At 37.4% G+C, this 20175-nt stretch overlaps 1 protein-coding gene across 1 annotated transcript; it reads left to right on the forward strand.

Moving 5' to 3' along the window:
- The first annotated feature begins 4370 nt into the window (after window positions 1-4370).
- LOC143024631 (SCAN domain-containing protein 3-like) lies at window positions 4371-19102 on the forward strand. The gene is made up of 5 exons (XM_076183531.1): window positions 4371-4426; window positions 7851-8369; window positions 8562-9201; window positions 10466-10575; window positions 10862-19102. Exons 2-5 carry the CDS (start codon window positions 8013-8015, stop codon window positions 11240-11242), a joined length of 1488 nt encoding a protein of 495 aa, XP_076039646.1. The 5' UTR covers window positions 4371-4426; window positions 7851-8012; the 3' UTR covers window positions 11243-19102.
- The last annotated feature ends 1073 nt before the right edge of the window (window positions 19103-20175 follow it).

Raw genomic sequence — 20175 nt, forward strand, 5'->3', positions numbered from 1 at the left:
ACCAACATACATCATAGGAGACTTTAACGCAAAACATAAAACACTAAAACACACATACAATAATCACGTAGGAAAAAACATACACCAACTCATAACACAGAACCACCTCACCTTCCTCGGTCCAGACTTCCCAACATGCATTACACACAACGGAACAGGCAACCCAGACATGATATTCACCAACCGACACCACCACCTCACCTATAGAATACACCCAGGCGACATAACCTCATCAGACCACATACCACTACATTTCACACTTTCCACCACAGCAATCACTATTCCCACACCACCTAGACTACTATACAAAGAAGCTGATTGGAAGAAATTTAAAACATTACTAGAAACAACAACAGAAGAATACAATCACACAGAAACACAAATCAACACACACACAATTAAAAGACACAAAATACATAGACGACAAAATAGATAACTGGTATACATTAATACACAACGCAATCACACAGAGTATACCTACAACACACCACAAACAACTACCCACCCCCAAAACATCTAAAACATTAAAACAATTAATATGGAAGGCAAACAACATAAAAAATAAAGCCATAATAGAAAACAACTGGACTCCACACACAACACAAACAATTAAACGATTACAAACACAAATACTAGAGGAACACAAAACAAACTACGAAGAGACATGGAACAAACTCATATCAAACATTAGATTCAACCCCAAAAAACCACAAGACTTCTGGAACACAATTAAGAAACTACAAGGATAAAAAACTAACACTTCACCATACATAACATATAATAACGACAAACTACACGACGCCAAAGACAAAGAAAACGCTTTCAGACAGGTATGGCAAAACATTTTCCAAATCACACCAGAAGAAAACACACAATTTGACACAAACCACGAAACCAAAATTCTCACACACATAACACAACATTACCATCAAACACAACCTTACGCAAACATGGACTTAGACAGACTAGACACTGACAACTACATCGGACAACCCATACAACTAGAAGACGTTAAAAACATAATCAAACACACCAAAAACAAAGCTCCAGGACAATCAGGCATAACGAAACAAATACTCGCACATCTACCAAACATAACAATACAACTACTCACAGACATATACAACGAAACACTTAGCTTAGGATACTTCCCACAAAAATTCAAAAACTCAATCATCACATTCATTCCGAAACAAAATAAAAACACCACACAAATACAAAACTACAGACCCATATCACTCCTAGAAACACCCGGGAAAATATACGAAAGACTAATCACAAACAGACCCATGGCACACTTACACGAACACGACATGCTCAATCCTAACCAACATGGATTCACACCTGGCAAAGGAACACACACAGCACTAGCCATCTTATATGAAACAATCGCAGACACACAAAGACACAAACATGCATGCACCATAATATCACGTGACATATCCAAGGCCTTCGACAAAGTTTGGCACGAAGGCCTTAAATACAAAATACTCCAAACACACCTTCCAGACACCATCACAAAAACACTGTGTAGCTTCCTAGACAACAGAACAGCAAAAATCAAAATAAACCATTACATAGGACCAGCCTTCCCTCTCCATAGCGGAGTTCCACAAGGAAGCGTTCTCTCCCCAACACTGTTTAACCTATACACATCAGACATACCACCACCCTCACACGGAAGCTACACTATACAATACGCAGACGACGTCACACAAATAATCACATACCCTAACACTACAGGAAAACACATGCTTGCCAGAAAGACAGAACATGAAATTGACAAAATCAACACATACGAAAAACAATGGAAACTATCCACAAACACAAACAAATTCCAATTACTAGCCATCTCACCACGCAATCCAGCACCAATAAAAATAAACAACAACATAATACCATACAATAGACAAGCACATATCCTAGGCCTCACCATCAACTCACAAGGAATAAAACACCACATCAAAAACAGAATACAAAACACAAAAAACACACTTAACAGACTAAGACGCTTCAGAGGACTAAAAACAAAAACACAAATAAAACTTTACAAAACACTAGCACGACCACAACTTGAATACCCCCCAATAATCACAGTTACCAGTACACACACAGACCTCAAACACATGCAAACCTTACAAAACAAAACAATAAGAAACATACTAAAACATAAACCACCATACCTAGAAACACAAGAACAACTCCACAAAACAGCAAACATAGAAACAATACACTCCAGACTAATTAGACTGAGCAGCAAAGCATGGAACAACATATTAGAACATAACAATACCCCCACCTCCTCAATCATCTAACAAAACAAAAGACCACAAAAACTGGCCCAGATTAAAAACTATACTAGGCTAAAATCCAGCCCTTCCGCCTCAGACATGGCCCCTAGCTAATAAAAAAAAAAAAAAAAAAAAAAAAGGAAGGTTACGTATATAAAATGTAACGTCTAACTAATATTAAGATATCACACAAGGCACATTGCCTCGCTTAAACACACGCATCCTGTGGAGTGTAATAGTTACACAACACACTAGCATTAGAATTCATATGGCACATTAACCAATATTAAGAAACGTAACCTCCCTTACAAAAAAAAAAAAAAAACTATAGATATATATATATGTATACTTCAACCGGGAGCAGGTGACACAACTTAATCGTAATTACAACTTTAATTAAATGAATACCTAACTATTACTTAACTAATATTCACGGCACAAAGCCTATAGAGAATCACACCTGCTCCCAACTCTTATAAATATTATTATTATTATGTGCACAATGAAGGAAAGACTCATATTAATCACAGAAATAACATCAAATGATAAGATCACTTTTCAAACTCAAAGTCAAAACTAAATGTATAACAGAAATGAGTCCTTCCTTCATATAAAATTATATGATTAGCTAGATAGGGAAAATAATTTATTTTAGAATAGATAGGGTGACCATACAAAATAATTACACCATGCAATTGGGTCGCCCCACACTATTACACTTACTCTTCTTTCACTTTCCCAACTTTACCTTCCTCTATCACCCCCTCCCCCCCATTGCTCCCACACACTCTTACTTATCTGTCTTCAATTATTATTTTTTTTTTAGACGGCCAGTCTGGTTTTGACCAGCGGCGCGTCACCACAACAGCAACAACCAACCTTCAGCTCCTAAACCTTCTATCTCCTAGCACCGGGTGGCGGACCTACGGGCTCACGTCCATCCTTTGTACTCTCACCTTTCTAGGTGTCATAGAAAAGACTTCCCCTTCCCGAGCAAGGAGTTTTAGTTCTTCCTTGGTTTGCTCATCCTAGAACACAACATGGCGTTGCTGGACATAACAATTATGACCAAAAACAGACTGAACATGGATAAAAGATTATACAAAAACCTAGAATACCTGATGATCAAAATTATAGCCAGACAAAGAAAAAAAAAAAAATACAACGGACACCAATGATAACAATCATGAAAAAAAAACCGAAGCAAACACAAAAGAACAATCAAAGTATTGTGGCGAAACAGCATGAATGAATGATGCATAGTGTGCCTGGATGGTTAGTATGGACGTGACGTGATTTGTGACGTGATTGATGCGTGATTCGGAGAGGAAGCAAGGGGTATGTAGCGAGGGTATGCGTGGGGGGGACGTAAGGTGGGGGTCCCGGAGTCGCCCGCCATACCCCGGGTAGCAGGCACAGTAAGCCTAGACCCGGTGTTAAACACACGTGTGAAATCCTCATATTCGTTAGTTAGAATAAAGTGAAGAAAGTGACACTCCTGCCTTTCCCTGAACCGGATAATTCCTTGAAACATTCTTCCATTCGCTCGTGACACCATGGTCACGGCTCACGTGCAATAGAAAAGGTGAGTTAATTGCAGAGATCCGTAACAGTATAAATCCAAACTCCAGGCACTAACTACAAACAAAACATGGGAAGCAGGTTTAAGACCAGAATATATGAAACAATTTACCAGATAAGAGGCATCGACAATATTTTAAACAAGAACAAAATTAATAGAAAAAATACAAAAGGAAACTGATATAAAATGCAGAAAATGCAACATGCATATCTAAACCCAAGAACACATACTATCGGAGTGCCCAAGCATTCCAAGTTCAACGACGCTAAGTCATGTCAGTGACATGAACAAACTGAAAAGAACAGAAAAAAAATCGACTATATAGTGAACTCGCTAAAAAAAAAAAAAGTAATACAAATCGAAACATTGTAGCTCCTTAAAGAAAGTACGTATAGCAATCATGCTAACCAGAGATACACAATACACTATTGTAATAGCCATTTTTTTTTTTATTAAAATAAGTATAAGAGTAGACTTCCGAAGATTTCCGATGAGCCCCGAAACGCGCAGCTATTCATCACGTATCGGCGGAACGTCGTTGTAGTCAAACATTGTACAGTATATAGATAATTACGCCCTATTATTAATTATTGTGTACACACTCGCGATTTCTATTGAAACATGTCGCAAAATTTGGATTTTTTTAGAAGTGCACATCTACGCGATATAGCATTACAAAACCATTGATTTTGTATACACCAACGGAATATACATATTTCTTGGCGGAAATCAACAACAGAAAAAAATGCTAAAAGCTCTACACAAACGAACAAAGTCATGTCGAGTTCTGTAAATGCCATCTTTATTTTGACATATTTAGAGGTCAAAGACGACGAGTCTGATGACCTCTAGAATTGTTGGTACCGCTTTACTAAATACAGGTTAGGTAGGTAGGTTAGGTTAGGTAGGTAGTTAGGTAGGTTAGGTTAGAATAGAATAGACGAATTTATCATACTTTAATTTCTTCGACCTCCACATTTACCAAAACAAAGATGGCGTATGAAGCAGTCGAAGTGACTACGTTTGTTTGTGTATAGCTATTAGCAACTTTGTGCACTACTAAATTTTTACCCAAATCTGAATTGAATCTGAAGAAGACAAGTTAAACAGTGGAGTTCGTTCATTATCCGTCCAGCCATAGATATTTGGGCCCATAATACGACGCCAAATGCCGAAAGCTGACCAGGTGATGACCGAACGTTTAGAAGTTGACCTTAACGATGATGAAAATGGGAAGTCTGACCATAGTGAAGAAACTGAGGAGGGACAGGATCAGGAAGGATAAAACCAAGGATACAGGGCAGAAAGAATAGGAAATACTGACAGGTATGTCTAAGGATAGGCTAGGCCCAGAGCAGAACGAGATCATTATCTTATTCTTAGTGTTAACCCAATCAATGAATTGATGCTGTGGCCATAGGCCTAACCATGACTTTACTTACCCACCCCCACACCCCTGTCCAGGCCAAGGGGTGGTGGTGGGGGGTCTGGGGGTTAGCCATAGGCCTAGACCTGGTGCCAGTCATGACAGTCTCAGTCTCATGTCATGTAGGGATAGGTCAACAACACAGGCCATAACATGGAAATGTTGGGACAGTCATATTCAGCTCCATAGTCTGTCATAATGTCTAGGCATGTGGCATGTCATTTGTGTAGGTTGTCATTCACATTTTATGAATCTGCACATATGAATATTCATTAAATTGTGTAGCACCAATAATGAATTCATAATTGGGCACAAAATGAATCCATTAGACATGCACACATTATGAATCTAACCTTACCTAATGTAACATTTGTATGAATTTTATGATGTGTGGATGTTAAGTGGATTCATTATATGTGCATCCAATTATGAATTCATTATTTGTGCTGCACATTTTATGAATACTCATAATCTGTGCAGATTCACAAAATGTGAGTTACATAGGCTACCTAATTCTGTAGGCTTGGGGGGGGGAGGGAGGGTTCTCGTGTGTGTGGAACATCCCCCTAAGTTACTCTTCAGATTTATGAAATGACAATGAGAGATGACAAAAATAGTTTGGGAGGCTTTTCCTATCCCAGTAATAATGCCTTTTAATGTAGCCATATTATATAAAAAAAAGACAACTTATATGAACATATGTAGCTGAAATTGGCATATTGTCTTGCATAAGGGAAAAATTCAAGTAAATTTATAATTTTGAGATATAGAGATTATGAGAAAGACATTTATTGTGCCATAAATGGCTCAAATTGGACCATTAAATGATGTAACCAGTATAAATCCATGACCAATAAGCTAATGAAAAATATTGTCCCATCTCTGTAATATGTCTTGTTGAATGTCCTGCAGTCATAGAGGAAGGGGACTTTTATACTTTATAAGGGAACCTTCAGCATTGTATTTATATATATTAGGATACTATATATTACAAGGGAGGATCCCAAAATATCAGAAATTGGATGGGGGCCGATCAACAGGTGTTGGAAACTTAGTCTTGAAGATGTTGAAATCCAAATTATTGACAGTGTTGGTTTTGTTGGTACATTCCTTAACCCATTAAACTCTGATGACAAGATGTCTTGTCATTTGGTCAAATAAAACAATAAATCATAAAACACCAAAATGTTTGATCAAACACCAGAAAAGTATGACGTCAGTCCTCCTCGCTTCGCTCGCGAGCGAAGCGAGGACTGACGACATACTTTTCTGGTGTTTGATCAAACATTTTGGTGTTTTATGATTTTTTGTTTTATTTGACCAAATGACAAGAATATTGTCATCGGAGTTTAATGGGTTAATTGTTTTTAGACTCAGCAGCTACACAATAGACCATGATTTATTAAATTTTCTCACAGCAATTCAATAGATTCAATGTTTAACAATAGCAAACAAGTTGTATTTTGTGGGAGGAGAGCTATGCTCGTAATGACCCGCAGTTGTATTTTTCCACATCCAGTTCTTTCTTGAAATCATGTATAGTTTTAGCACTCACTGTTTCCTCTTTCAGTTTGTTCCATGTATCTATTACTCTGTGTGGAAAGCTGTTCTTTTTTTTCAGATCTCTTCTGTAACTGTCTTTCTTAAGTTTCTTCTCGTGTTCTCCTGTATTTCTTCTGTCCCATTTAGTGGGTCATCCCTCTCAAGAATTTCCATCCCTTTCATAATTCTGTAGATGGTTATCAAATCACCTCTTTCTCTTCTTGTTCAAGGGTTGATAAATTTAGTTTGTCCAATCTTTGTTCGTATGTCAAATTGCAAAGTGTTGGTGCCATCTTTGTCGTTGCTCTTTGAATTCTTTCTATTTTTTTTTTTTTTTTTTTTTTTTTTGGGTACTAGGTGTCCATAGAGATGCTGTGTATTCCAACTTTGGTCTTACCAGTGTAACTAGTATCTTCTTTACTATTTCCTCATCCATGTAGTCAAAGACCACTTTCATTGATCTTATTAAGTTATAAGTTTCTCCAGCTATTTTGTTAACATGTTTGTCTGGTGTCATGTCGTTTGAGATAATTACTCCTAGGTCCCTTTCTGAGTTTACTTTTACAACTTCCTTTGTACCAATTTTATATTGACCCGATATTCTCTTCTTGCTTTTTCCAAATTCCATTATACTACATTTGTTAATGTTGAAATTCACTTCATTCTTTTTACTCCATTCCCAGACTTTGTCTAGGTCTTCTTGAAAAGATTTGCAATCTTCTTCTGTACTTATGTGTCACACTTTTAGAAATTCCTGATAAAAGCCAAATCTGTTTTTGAAGTGCAGACAATTTATTCAGAGTTGAAAAAAGCATTTTTATTGCCTAAATTCAGGTTTTATAAGCAAAAATATTTTGTGGGAATGGTCGGCAATGCTTTTTCATTTACTTTGCTTGGAGTTTTGAAAAAGTTTCTCCCATTGTGCATTCTGACCTTTAAGATCAAAGATGTCAATATAGCAAAAGTGTCAACACTCTTAGAGATTAATTATTTCTATTTCACTCCTCAGCTGCATAGGTGTTAATCTTAAGTTGAGTGTTAAATCATACATTAAAGGAGTCAACCATAGATTTGACAGCTGTCAAGTAAGAACTGTTAAACTGATTTTACTTGAAGTGTTCCCATATCAAAGTATATAACGGTGTTATGTGCTGGCTATGAGCATAATAATATGGATGATCACAGAGAGCATATGTCTTCTGTCATCAATGATCTTCTGTCAAGCAAGCGTTCCTGCCTTATACAAGATGATAAGTTCCAATCAGCTATCAATATCCTGCAGGGTAGTTCCCCCAATATGGATCCCAGACTTAAGCACTGGGTTGTGAAGCAAAAGCACTTTGAGCTCAAAGATATTCCCAGGCTTGGGTTGAAAGATGTTTTGGTGGTTCCCACCAAGTGTAAGGAGAAGACTGCAAACTCCTGTACATACCTGCGTGTTGTTCCTGTGAGTGAAGTTTTCAACATTGTGAAACAAGTACATCAGGATGAGCTACAGCATGGTGGTTACAAAAAAGTAACAGACTATGTAAGTCATATAATTATTTGTATTATATACAAATTAGATTAGTACTTACAATATAGTACTAATAATTTAGTAGAATTAAATTTATACTAATAATTGAATAAAAGAATATTAAACATAGCATATAAAATATATGAAAATTTGTATTACCGGTAGCTGCTTATTATAATATTTATTTTTGCTTACTTATTGCAGGTCAGCAAACACTACTATGGAATCCCCAGAGGCTTCATTCAAGAATTCTGTAAGAGTTGCCCAATTTGCCAGTTGAAACAACCCCAGACCACTCAACCACCACTACACCCCATCATTGAGTCAGGCCTACTGGCAAGGGTACAGGTGGACCTGATTGACATGCAACACACACCAGACCGCGAGTACAAATGGATTTGTCATTTTATGGACCACTCCACCAAGTTTCACATAATATTTCCTCTCACTTCAAAGGATGCTGATGTCATTGCATATGGGCTACAAGAGCGTGTACTTGCTTATCTTGGACCACCCAAGATATTCCACTCCAACAGTGGCTGGGAATTTGTCAACTGTACTCTTCCTGCCCTTATGGAACAGTGGAAGGGTGAAGTCACATTTATATGGGGCCATCCACGTCACTCCCAGTCCCAGGGTCTGGTAGGGAGTGGCAACCAGATGATAGAGCAGAAGCTGGCAACACTCAAGGCAGATCTAAACTTAGAGCCAGATGATGAGTTCCACTGGGCCCAGCATCTACCATACATTATGTATACACTCAACACACAGAGGTCTGACACCACTGGCAAGACACCTTATGAACTGGTATTTGGACAGGCTCCCCATTTGGCTTCAATTGCAGGTGACTATGGCTCCCAAGTAAGCTGCAACAGTTCCCTAGTATAGATTATTTCTTTAGGTTAGGTTAGGATATTATTGCCCCAAAATAAACACTTTCTATATATATATTTTTTTTCAAAACTACAACACTGTCTTCTCTATAGACTTACACATCTAGTTTGTTATTTTCAATATTGAGTACAGCTTATTAGTCTATGAAAATTTCTTGTTTATATTTCTTAAGAAAAAATAGATCTTATAGGAATGATATGTGTAATTGATAAGTGTGATTACTGTCCAAAGTTTTATAGTTAGGATACCCAATGTTCTTGCCAAGTTCTTTTTAATGTTCTGGCAAATGTGACCTACTTGCTGTCTGTTCCAGTGACCCTTTGCTATGCCTTTCCTATAAAATTTTGCCATAAACATTGTAGTGATTTTGTTGAAATTAATTTTGTAATAAAAACACCTCTAAAGTACATAAAAAAAAAAAAATTATTAGTGTTTTCCCATAATTCATAGTAATTTTTGTAACTTAATTTGATTGATATTTTGTTTTATTTAGTCAATTTGCATTGTATGTTTGCCCCAAGTAAGCCATTTATGAATTCTACCCCCCACCCTAATTACTGATAAATTTAGGAAAATAGGAAATCAAAGATTTAGGTTAAAGAGACAAAGTGCTTAATCAGTCAATCTCTTGTCCCAGGAGACCCAAAGGCCAAAGCCCCTGAGGTACTGGCAATAAACTCCAGCTTGGTCCACATGTTACTCAAGTTACTCATGTAGTGCTGCTGTTTGGCTGATGACAGGTGTTTGCATGTGGTGGTCTTGTTTGATGGACCTCTAAGCTGCCTATTTTCAAAAACTGTCAACCTCTTCATTAGAAGGTGCAGCCCTAAGGGGCTGATACTTAGTCTGTGGACTGGGCCCAAGATCTCTCTCTTGTCAACTTCAGCTGTATTTCTTACACCTTTTCACAGATGGAGAGATAACAACTTCAGCCAGTGACAGGAACATTCCCACACAAATGTAACACAGGCAACAGAATACACTTCCCAGAGAGATCTGTGGAAAGACCCAAGATCAACCACTGTGGGGCTGCAGGTTTTCCATTTAGTGAAACTCAAGACAACAATTGATTGAATGGCAGTCATGATTGTTTCAACAAATAATAATGAACTGTGAACCACACTTTTGCTGTTAATCATTATACAACTTGATCCTGGATGGCTCATGATATATGCAAAAAACAGACAAAATAGTCTTTATTATTTTTTTTCCAGATCATCCACTGAAGGCTCGACCTAATCATGGAGTGGTCCCATCACAGTTCAAATGGTCAAAAAAATTATCAACAGAAATGTCTATTGGAGAGGAGGAAGCTAGTGAACAAGTAAGATTACCTTTCACATTTTCATTTGACCTGCCACCATCATCTTTCCTTGTATATCTTATCTCTTTACCCATATACATAGCCCATATTTGCTTCTTTCTCCCTTCTCTCACCATTCTTTGGAAATTTTGATAATTCATGCATAAATTATGTGGTGGTAAGGAAAAAACTGGAATTTGTTTCTTAGAAAATAAATTGGATGTTCATCAGTTAAGAACTACTTTCAAAAAGTGGTTGCAACAATAAGTTTACTGTAAATCCTGATATTATGTTACATATATTTTAGGTTGAAATGACTGTTGCTGATTTTTCTTTCATCCATGTGGATATGGAGCATTTTACGAAAGAGGAGCTAAATGGTAATGATTTGGTGATTAAAGAACATGAAGCTGGTGAAGATTTCTTGAATGAGGAGATGGATTGTAAGGATGAAGTTGTTGTAAAGGAAGAGAAGGATGTTGATGAATCCCTGATGGATGAAGATGAATTTAATGTCAAAATAGAAGATGGTAGTCTTGATAATATTGTGAAGGAAGAGGTTGAGATTGATGAAAGATTGAAAGAGGAATCAGATGGAATGCCAGCAAAAGATTGTAATGGAAAGAAAATTAAGGAATGGTATATAGAGGGATACACCATCACACAAGAAGCTGAGGAAGAACCATGAATGAGTGAGAATTAGAGACTGGTTAGGTTCATTGTCTTGAAAGGGGCCAATGATGGATACCTGGTAGTGGTAGTCCTGCAAGATACATGACAGAAAGAACTATCTCCCTTCTACCCATTTACAAAACCCACCAATCCTTTTACCTCTGTCTGGAGGTACAGCCCTGAGGAATAGGCATTTGGTCTCTGTACTTGGCCCAAGAATGGATAGTAACTAAATTCGATACTTATGAGTGACTTTAGTATGTTTATTTTCTTGTTTATTTTCACTGTAAAATATGGGCTGAAGGTCATTACTGTTGTATCAAAAGTGAAACCTACCATTTTTGGGTTCTTTTCCAATGGAAGGGTTTGGTTGTCAGTTCTCTTTATGTTAAAAAAAAGTACATAAGAATGGAGGAGACTGCAAGAGACCATAAGGCCTACACTAGGCAGTTCCATGTCCATTACTACCTATCATCCCCATCCATAAAGTTATCTAACCTCTTAAAACAACCAATAGTTTCAGTACTCACTACATGGTTACTAAGTCTGTTCCATTTGTTAACCTCTTTGATGCAATGATGCCTATGTAGGCGTCATGAGGAGCAAGTAGGTATATGAAGATGCCAAAATCAGAGTCTTGATTATATTCATTTTGTATTTGTTGCTGAATAACCACAAATTCTGTTATCTGGTTTGATAATATTTTCTGTGTTTGTTACTACTCAGAGTGGAAGAGAATGAGTAATACACCAGTGACTTTATATTTTATAATGCAAGTAGTGTGATGCATTGTACATTATGCATCTGATGCTCTGTGCAAGAATTTGACTCATATTGAAGAGGTTAACTATTCTATTGTTAAACTAGTACTTGCCTGTGTCCTTCTTAAATCTAAATTTGTCCAATTTGAATCCATTATTTGGAGTCCAGCCATGCTGACATAATATAATAACTTTGTCTGCATCACCCTTGTTAAAACCCTTGACTCATTTGAATACATCCATTAGATCACCCCACATACTATGTCATTCCAGAGAGTGTGAATTAAGATGCTTAAGACTGTGTGGGTAAATGTGAAAGTAAGCTAGATACAAAATTTGGGTCCTGTTAATGTGGATGAAGGTGAAACTGTGAAGGAAGATGTGTTTACCTAGTTGTATTTTATGGGAAGAGAGCTATGCTTGTAGTAACCCGCTTTTGTATCTTTCCACATCCAGTTTGCTCTTAAAGTCATGTATAGTTTTAGCATTCACTGTTTCCTCATTCAGTTTGTTCCAGATATCTATCATTCTGTGTGGGAAGCTATTCTTTTTCAGATTTCTTCTGTAACTGTCCTTCTTAACTTTCTACTTGTGTCCTCTTGTTTTTCTTCTGCCCCACTTTAGTAAGTCATCTCTATCAAGAATTTCCATCTCTTTCATAATTCTATAAATGGTTAGCAAATCACCTCTTTCTCTTCTTTGTTCCAGGGTTGGTAGATTTAGTTTATCCAATCTTTGTTCGTATGTCAAATTGGAGAATGTTGGTGCCATCTTTATCATTGCTCTTTCAATTCTTTCTAGTTTCTTTATATTTTTTTTGGAACTAGGTGACCATAGTGTTGCAGTGTATTCCAATTTTGGTCTTATCAGTGTAACTAGTATTTTCTTAACCACTTCTTCATCCATGTAGTCAAAGGCTACTTTCATTGATCTTAATAATTTGAAAGTTTCTTCGACTAATTTGTTGATGTGTTTGTCTGGTGTCATGTCATTTGAGATGGTTACTCCTAGGTCCCTTTCCAAGATTACTTTTTTTAGTTTCTTTGTACCAATTTTATATAGACATATTCTACATTTGCTTTTTCCAAATTCCATTATGCTACATTTTTAAAAGTTGAAGTTCACTTGGCACTTCTGACTCCATTTCCAGACTTTGTCTAGGTCTTCTTGAAAAGATTTGCAGTCTTTCTCTGTACTTACTCTTTTGAGTAGTTTGCATCATCTGCAAAGAAGTTCATATAACGTTCCACACCTTCATCCATATTTATATAAGTAGCTAACATCAGAGCCAATACAGAGCCTTGTGGGACTGCACTTATCATATCTTCCCAATTTGAGTTCTTGTCTCAAAGTACCAAACTCATTTTTCTTTTGTTCAAGAAATCTTTCATCCATTCTAATGACTTTCCTTGTATTCCTTATATTATTTAAAATTTTCTTAGCAGCTTTTTGTGTGGTACTTTATCAAAAACCCTTTGTAAGTCCAAGAAAGCACAATTTGCCCATCTGTCTCTTTCTTGTATTTCTATTAATCTTGAGTAAAAGCATATTAAGTTTGTGGTACATGATCTTCCACTTCTAAAACCAAATTGTTTAGAATTTAGTATTTTGTTTTCTTCATAATGTATACAAATACCATTTCTTTTTATCCACTGTGTCTCTCACCCAATTTTCCTTTTCTTTGATTATCTTAATGTTTCTTTTGCATTCTCCTCTACCTGTTGTTGTACCATTTCTTTGAAAGAGATTTTTTTATTTTCACGTTCCTGTTTACACTGAATTTTTATTTCGAGGAGATCCGTTTTTTTGATTGATTCTCCCACTTTTTTGTTCACTGCTTGTATTTGTTCTTTGACCTCTTTCTTCAGTTCTTAGTTTTTGTTTCTATCCTCATTTTCCTTTCTTTCGTTTTCGCTTTTAATCATACTCAGTTCACTTTTTAGATCATTCAACTCTGATTATTTCCTTGTTACTTCTATGTAAGTTTATAGTTTCTTTGTGCAAAGCTGTATAATTTGTTTTTAGATCTATCAATTCTTCCATCAAGTCGTTGATGTCTTTATTCCTAAGTACATTGCTAACCCTAGTTTCTCTTTCTGTATCCATAACTTTTCCTATTGCTCCCCTTTCCCTATGAAATCCAAAAAAAACATTGTTTTCCTACTTTTGAGTAGTCTTCAGAGTTTCGCTTAGACACATTCTCTTTTGTATCACACCTAGTGGTGATTCCACTCTACTCATATCCAGTCCTCTCTTAGTTGGTTCATTAAATTTTTTATCTTCTTTTCTTTACTCCATTTCATGCTATACTATACTTTTCCAGATCTGGATTTCACACACCAGTCACTCGAATACACAGCCTTCTCATTCCGAAAACATATGGGCCTGGTAGTTAGAAGTGTGCAGAGGAAAGGGAGGCTTTTTGGATAGATTTAAATGAGTGCGTAGAGGGTTTAGGGAGAACTGTCAGTGTGGTGGTATTGGGAGATCTCAATGCTATGGTAGGAGATGAACCAATAGATGGAGTAGTTGGGAAGTGTAAAGTGCCAGGAAAAAGTTGTAGTGGAGGTGTCTAGAATGAGAGGTAACGATAGTTAACACAGTGTTTAGGAAAAAAGTAAAGCATAACTGTACATGGGAGAGGGTGGTGGATGGAAAGGTGGTAGATAGGGCTTTAATGGACTATATAGTGGTATCCAGTAGAAGAACAGGAAGAGTTTTGGATATACATGTTCTTAGGGGATTGAGTGGTGGAATATCAGATAGGGAATATCACTAGAGCTGTTCAGTTTATACATGGATGGGGTGGTGTAAGAGGTAAATGCAAAGGTAATGGGCTGGGGATTGGAGATGGTTAAAGAAAATGGAGAAAAATGGGAGATAAGCCAGTTGTTGTTTGCTGATGACATTGCACTTGTAGTAGGATCAGAGGAGGGATTAAGGAAGTTAGTGACGGAGTTTGGGAAGGTGTGCAAAAGAAGGAAGTTGAGGATAAGTGTAGGTAAAAGTAAGGTGATGAGATGTTCAAGGGGAGAGGATAGCAGCAAATTGAAAGTATCTAATTTATTCCAGGTATCCAGTACTCTATGTGGGAAGCTATTTTTTTTTTTTTTTTTTTCAGATCTCTTCTATAGTTATCTTTTTTAAGTTTCTTTTCATGTTCTCTTGTTTTTCCATTGTCCCATTTTAATAAATCATCCCTATCTAGGATTTCCATTCCTTCCATGATTTATAAATAGTCAGCAGATCTCCTCTTTCTCTTCTTTGTTCCAGAGTTGGTAGTTCCAATTTGGACAATCTTTGTTCGTATGTTAATTTGGAGAGAGTTGGTGCCAACTTTGTTGATGCTCTTTGTATTCTTTCTAATTTCTTTATATTCTTTTTAATACTGGGTGTGTATAGTGTTGCTGTATACTCCAGGTTTGGTGTTATTGTAACTAATATTTTTTTAATCATTTCCTCATCCAAGTAGTCAAATGCCACTATACAGGCACTCCTCCAGTCCTCTGGCACTCTACTTTGCTTTAGACAAACATTAGCAACCTCACCAGTCAGTCCACCATCATTGTACAGTACCTCCCTTTTTTAGACACTGCCTATGACACCCATCTAACAAAGGTGCTTTACTTGTTCTCATAATTTTGATAACTGGTTTCACCTCATTTTTTCTTATTTCTCCCCTATTTTCTTCATCCATCACTGTCATTTTCTTACTGCCTCCCACTGAAACCACCTTTCCCACCCTATCCTTCACATTTGGCATCTCCCAAAAATTCTCTGACCATCTTTCTCTTACCACCACATCTTCTGTTATCATGTCTCCATCTGCACCTTTTACCTTTTCTTCTGTACTTCATTCACCTCCCCTTTCTCTCTTAATTTTTATCCAAAATATCTTTTTCCTACTCTCAAAATTTTCTGTCATACTCTTCCTCTGTTTTACATCTGCTTCTCTTTTTGCCTCCTTTATCTTATGTTTTACTTATCTTCTTTTTTCTTTGTACCTCTCATTTGTTTCTATCATTCTATTTTGTAACTAGTTCGTGAATACTTGTTTCTTCTCTTCTACAACCTGCTTTGTTTCATCATACTAACACTCATTACCCTTCCTTCTATTCCCTCTTATCCTCCTTGTTCAACATACCATCCTTGCACACACTGTTATTCCCTCTTTGAAACACCCTCATTTGTCCTTCACTCCTGCCTCAACTCTATCCTTCACCTCCCACTCTTCTCTCAACATCTTCTTGTACTCCTTTTCCTTCTCATTTAAGCAGTTTACTTTAAGCACCTCCCTTCCTTCTGTCCTTTTCCTCCATCTATCCTCCAGTCTCAATTTACCTTCCACCAAAAAATAATCTGATATTCCCCCACTCTCTCCCTTCAGAACATGTACATCCAAAATTCTTCCTACTCTCCTGGATACCACTATATAGTCCATTAAAGTCCTGTCAACCACCCTTCTTTCCACCACCCTTTCCCATGTGTATTTATGCTTGACTTTCTCCCTAAACACTGTGTTAGCTATCATCAACTCTCTTAACACATCTCTACCATCAACTCTCCACTACAATTTTTTCCTGGAACTCCATAGTTCCCAAACACTCCATCTATTGGTCCATCCCATACTCTGACATTTAGATCTCCCAGTACCGCTACATTGATATTTCTCCCTAAACCCTCTATGTACTCATTTAAATCTATACAAAAAGTCTCCCTCTCCTCTACACTCTTCTCACTACCAGGCCCATATGCACTTACAAAAGACCCACATCTCCCTTCCCAATTTCATCATTATCCACATTAACCTTGAAGAAACCTCCTTCCACTCTACCACCTATCTCTTCACTTACTAGTATAGCCACCCCTTCCCTCCATCATCCTCTCTTCACTCCTTATACCCTCCCCACTATACTCCCAAACTCAATCTCACCCCTGCCTTACAACTTCGTTTCACTCAGTGCCAAAACATCCATCTTCTCACAACTGTCTATCTCTTCCCTCTTATTCTCATTTGTACCACACCCATGCACATTAAAAGACCCACACCTTAGGTTTTTGGTTGGAAAACACCTCTCAGATCCTCTTGAAAATAAAACAAAATTTATAAATCTAACCTGTCCACTGGAAACCCACTAGTTACAGGAGCAGGAAAGATTCTTCTACCTACTGTATTTGTAGTCACATTAGATGAAGTCTGTACTAGTGTTTCACCCCCAGTTTGGGATGAAGTTAGTTTGGATGTGTCAAAAGCTGCCTAGCCAAAAGCATGGTTATTGTGCTAAGGAAATTCATTAACATCATTATAGTATTTTTAATAGCTTTAGAATTACTCCCTGGTAGTAGTACCCATATTTTTCATACGTCATATGAAAATGCATGGCTTTCTCCACTTGTTTCACTTTTTTTTTTCCTATTGATGAAATACCATTGGATGAATATATCTGCTTCTTGCTGTGAAATAATTAAGAAATCAAAATGCATAAATCATCTAGGGATGATGGACTGATCATGCATGTAGCCAGGCAGATATGACATAAAATAGAATTGAGTACTTTGGTTGGTGGATGTAACTCATAGAGCTCTGGAAATTGGGATAGGGTTTCCAGTGAGGTTCTCCCACTTACACTGAGGTTGATAGAATAACATTGATATGATCATTCTTAAATGAGAATGAAATCCATACTATCAGACATTAGATATATTTTCTAAAATTCATTAGATCATTGCCACCATGTTGATGGTAAGAAACCAAAATCAATCTTTTACAATGCTGCCCTCTTTACATGACACTCACTGCAGAACAACCTTTTACTCTTCCACATGGAACCACATCAGGATACGGCACTTCTAACCCAGAAGAAAAGTAGATCTCTATGTCTAGGACTCTATTTACCTAGTTGTATTATATGGGAAGGGAGCTATGCTCATGGTGACCCATCTTTGTATCTTTCAGCATCAAGTTTTTTCTTAAAATCTTGAATAGTATTTGCACACACTATTTCTTTATCTAAGTTATTCCAGGTATCTGTATAGGAAGCTATTTTTTTTTTCAGATCTCTTCTATAGTTATCCTTTTTGAGTTTCTTTTCATGACCTCTTGTTTTTCCATTGTCATTTTTTAGTAAATCATTCCTGTCAAGGATTTCCATTCCTTTCATGATTCTAAATAGGATCAGAGGAGGGATTGAGGAAGCTAGTGACAGAGTTTGAGAAGGTATGTGAAAGAAGGAAGCTGAAGATATAAGTGGGCAAAAGTAAGGTGATGAGATGTACAAGGGGAGAGAGTGACAGTAGGCTGGAAGTGAGCATTAAGGATGAGAAACTGGAGGAAGTGGATAGTTTTAGATACTTGGGTGTGAATGTGACAGGAAAAGTAGGAGTGGGGGTGGAGGTAGAATGTAGATTGAGAGAAACAAGTAAATGCCTTGGTGGATTAAAAAGTGTAATGAGAAATAGACATCTGGGAATGGATGATAAGAGGAGTATATGAAGGAGTGATTGTGCCAACAGCAATGTACGGGGCAGAAACATGGAACATGAGAGAGGAAGAGAGAAGGAGTTTGAACGTGTTTGAGATGAAATGATAGGGGTTACTAGGCTAGATAGAGTGAGAAATGAGGAGGTGAGGAGGAGAACAGGGGTGGAAAGGGAGCTGGGAGATAGGGTTGATGAAAGAGTATTAGGATGGTTTGGACACATGGAAAGAATGAGTGAATAAAGATTAGTAAAAGAAGTGTGGAAGGCGGAGGTGGAAGGAGTGAATATGAGGGGGCGTCCTAGGATGAGATGGATGGATGGGGTGAAAGGGGCTTTACAAAAGAGAGGAATGTCTGTGGAGGAAGGACAGGAGAGGACAGACGATAGGGGTGAATGGAGAAGGGTTGTGTATAGATGAGGCTGTGATGCATGAGGGGGAGTGGGTGAGGGATGGGGGTTGAGGAAGTATGTATGAGAAAAATTTGAAGCAGCCCGAAGGGATTTCTCCCCGTCTTCTCCTTTCCTGCATGAGGGGACGGAGAGGGAGGATCGCCGAATTTATGGAGCGGCCTTGCTGTGGATGTGCTGTGTCTTGCAACACTGCTTCTGACCCAGGGCAGTGGACAGGATGCAGGGATGACCCATCATCCAGGAAGTGCCAAAATAGGAGGGAGGGAGGAGGGTGGAGGGGAGTGGAATATATGGGAAATGAAATGGGTGGGAGTGATTTCCATGCCTTTTACTTTTTGGCTACTTTTTGGCTACCCCCCCCGTGTAAGGGGGAAAAAGCCTTTGGTATATGTATGTATGTATATAGATCACCTCTTTCTCTCCTCTGCTCCAGTGTTGGTAGTTCCTATTTGGATAATCTTTGTTCGTATATTAATTTGGAAAGAGCTGGTGCCAGCTTTGTTGTTGCTCTCTCTATTCTTTCTAGTTTCCTTATATTTTTTTTAGTACTGGGTGTCCATAGTGTCACTGCGTATTCCAGTTTTGGTCTAATTAATGTAACCAATATTTTTTTTTTTTTTTTTTTTTTTCATCCAAATAGTCAAATGCCATTTTCATTGACCTTAATAGGTTGAAGGTTTCTCCGACTATTTTGTTTATATGTTTATCCGGTGTCATGTCTTTGCTGATTATTACTCCAAGGTCTCTTTCCGAGTTAACTTTTTTATTTCTTCTTCACCAATTTTATACTACATTTCTTGATATTGAAGTTCACTTCCCACTTTTGAGTCCATTTCCAGATTTTGTCCAGGTCTGATTGTAATGAATCACAATCCTCTTCAGTTCTTACTTTCTTTAGTATTTTTGTGTCATCTGTGAAGAAATTCATATAACACTCAATTCCTTCATCCATGTCATTTATATATATGGCAAACATGATTGGAGCCAGCACCGACTCCTGTGGGACACCACTTATCATTTCTTCCCACTTTGAGTATTTGTCTCTAATTACTACCCTCATTTTTCTCCCAGTCAGGAAGTCCTCCATCCATTCTAATAATTTACCTCCAATGCCACCTATTGATTCTATTTTTCTTATTAATTTCTTGTGTGGTACTCTATCAAATGCTTTTTGTTGGTCTAGATAGACACAGTCTGCCCATCCATCCCTCTCATCTATTATATCTATTAGTCTTGAATAGAAGCAGATCAGGTTTGTTGTACATGATCTTCCTTGTCTAAATCTAAATTGATTTGG

Source organism: Oratosquilla oratoria, chromosome 4 (genome assembly GCF_046742065.1).
Source record: "Oratosquilla oratoria isolate Oo_2021 chromosome 4, ASM4674206v1, whole genome shotgun sequence".
NCBI lineage: Eukaryota > Metazoa > Arthropoda > Malacostraca > Stomatopoda > Squillidae > Oratosquilla > Oratosquilla oratoria.

Excerpts from the sequence above, each read along its gene's own strand:
- LOC143024631 (XM_076183531.1), top strand. The coding sequence starts at position 8,013 with ATGGATGATCACAGAGAGCATATGTCTTCTGTCATCAATGATCTTCTG. Across the intron at positions 8,370-8,561 it reads ACAAAAAAGTAACAGACTAT|GTCAGCAAACACTACTATGG; the intron begins GTAAGTCATATA and ends TACTTATTGCAG. Across the intron at positions 9,202-10,465 it reads CCATTTGGCTTCAATTGCAG|ATCATCCACTGAAGGCTCGA; the intron begins GTGACTATGGCT and ends TTTTTTTTCCAG.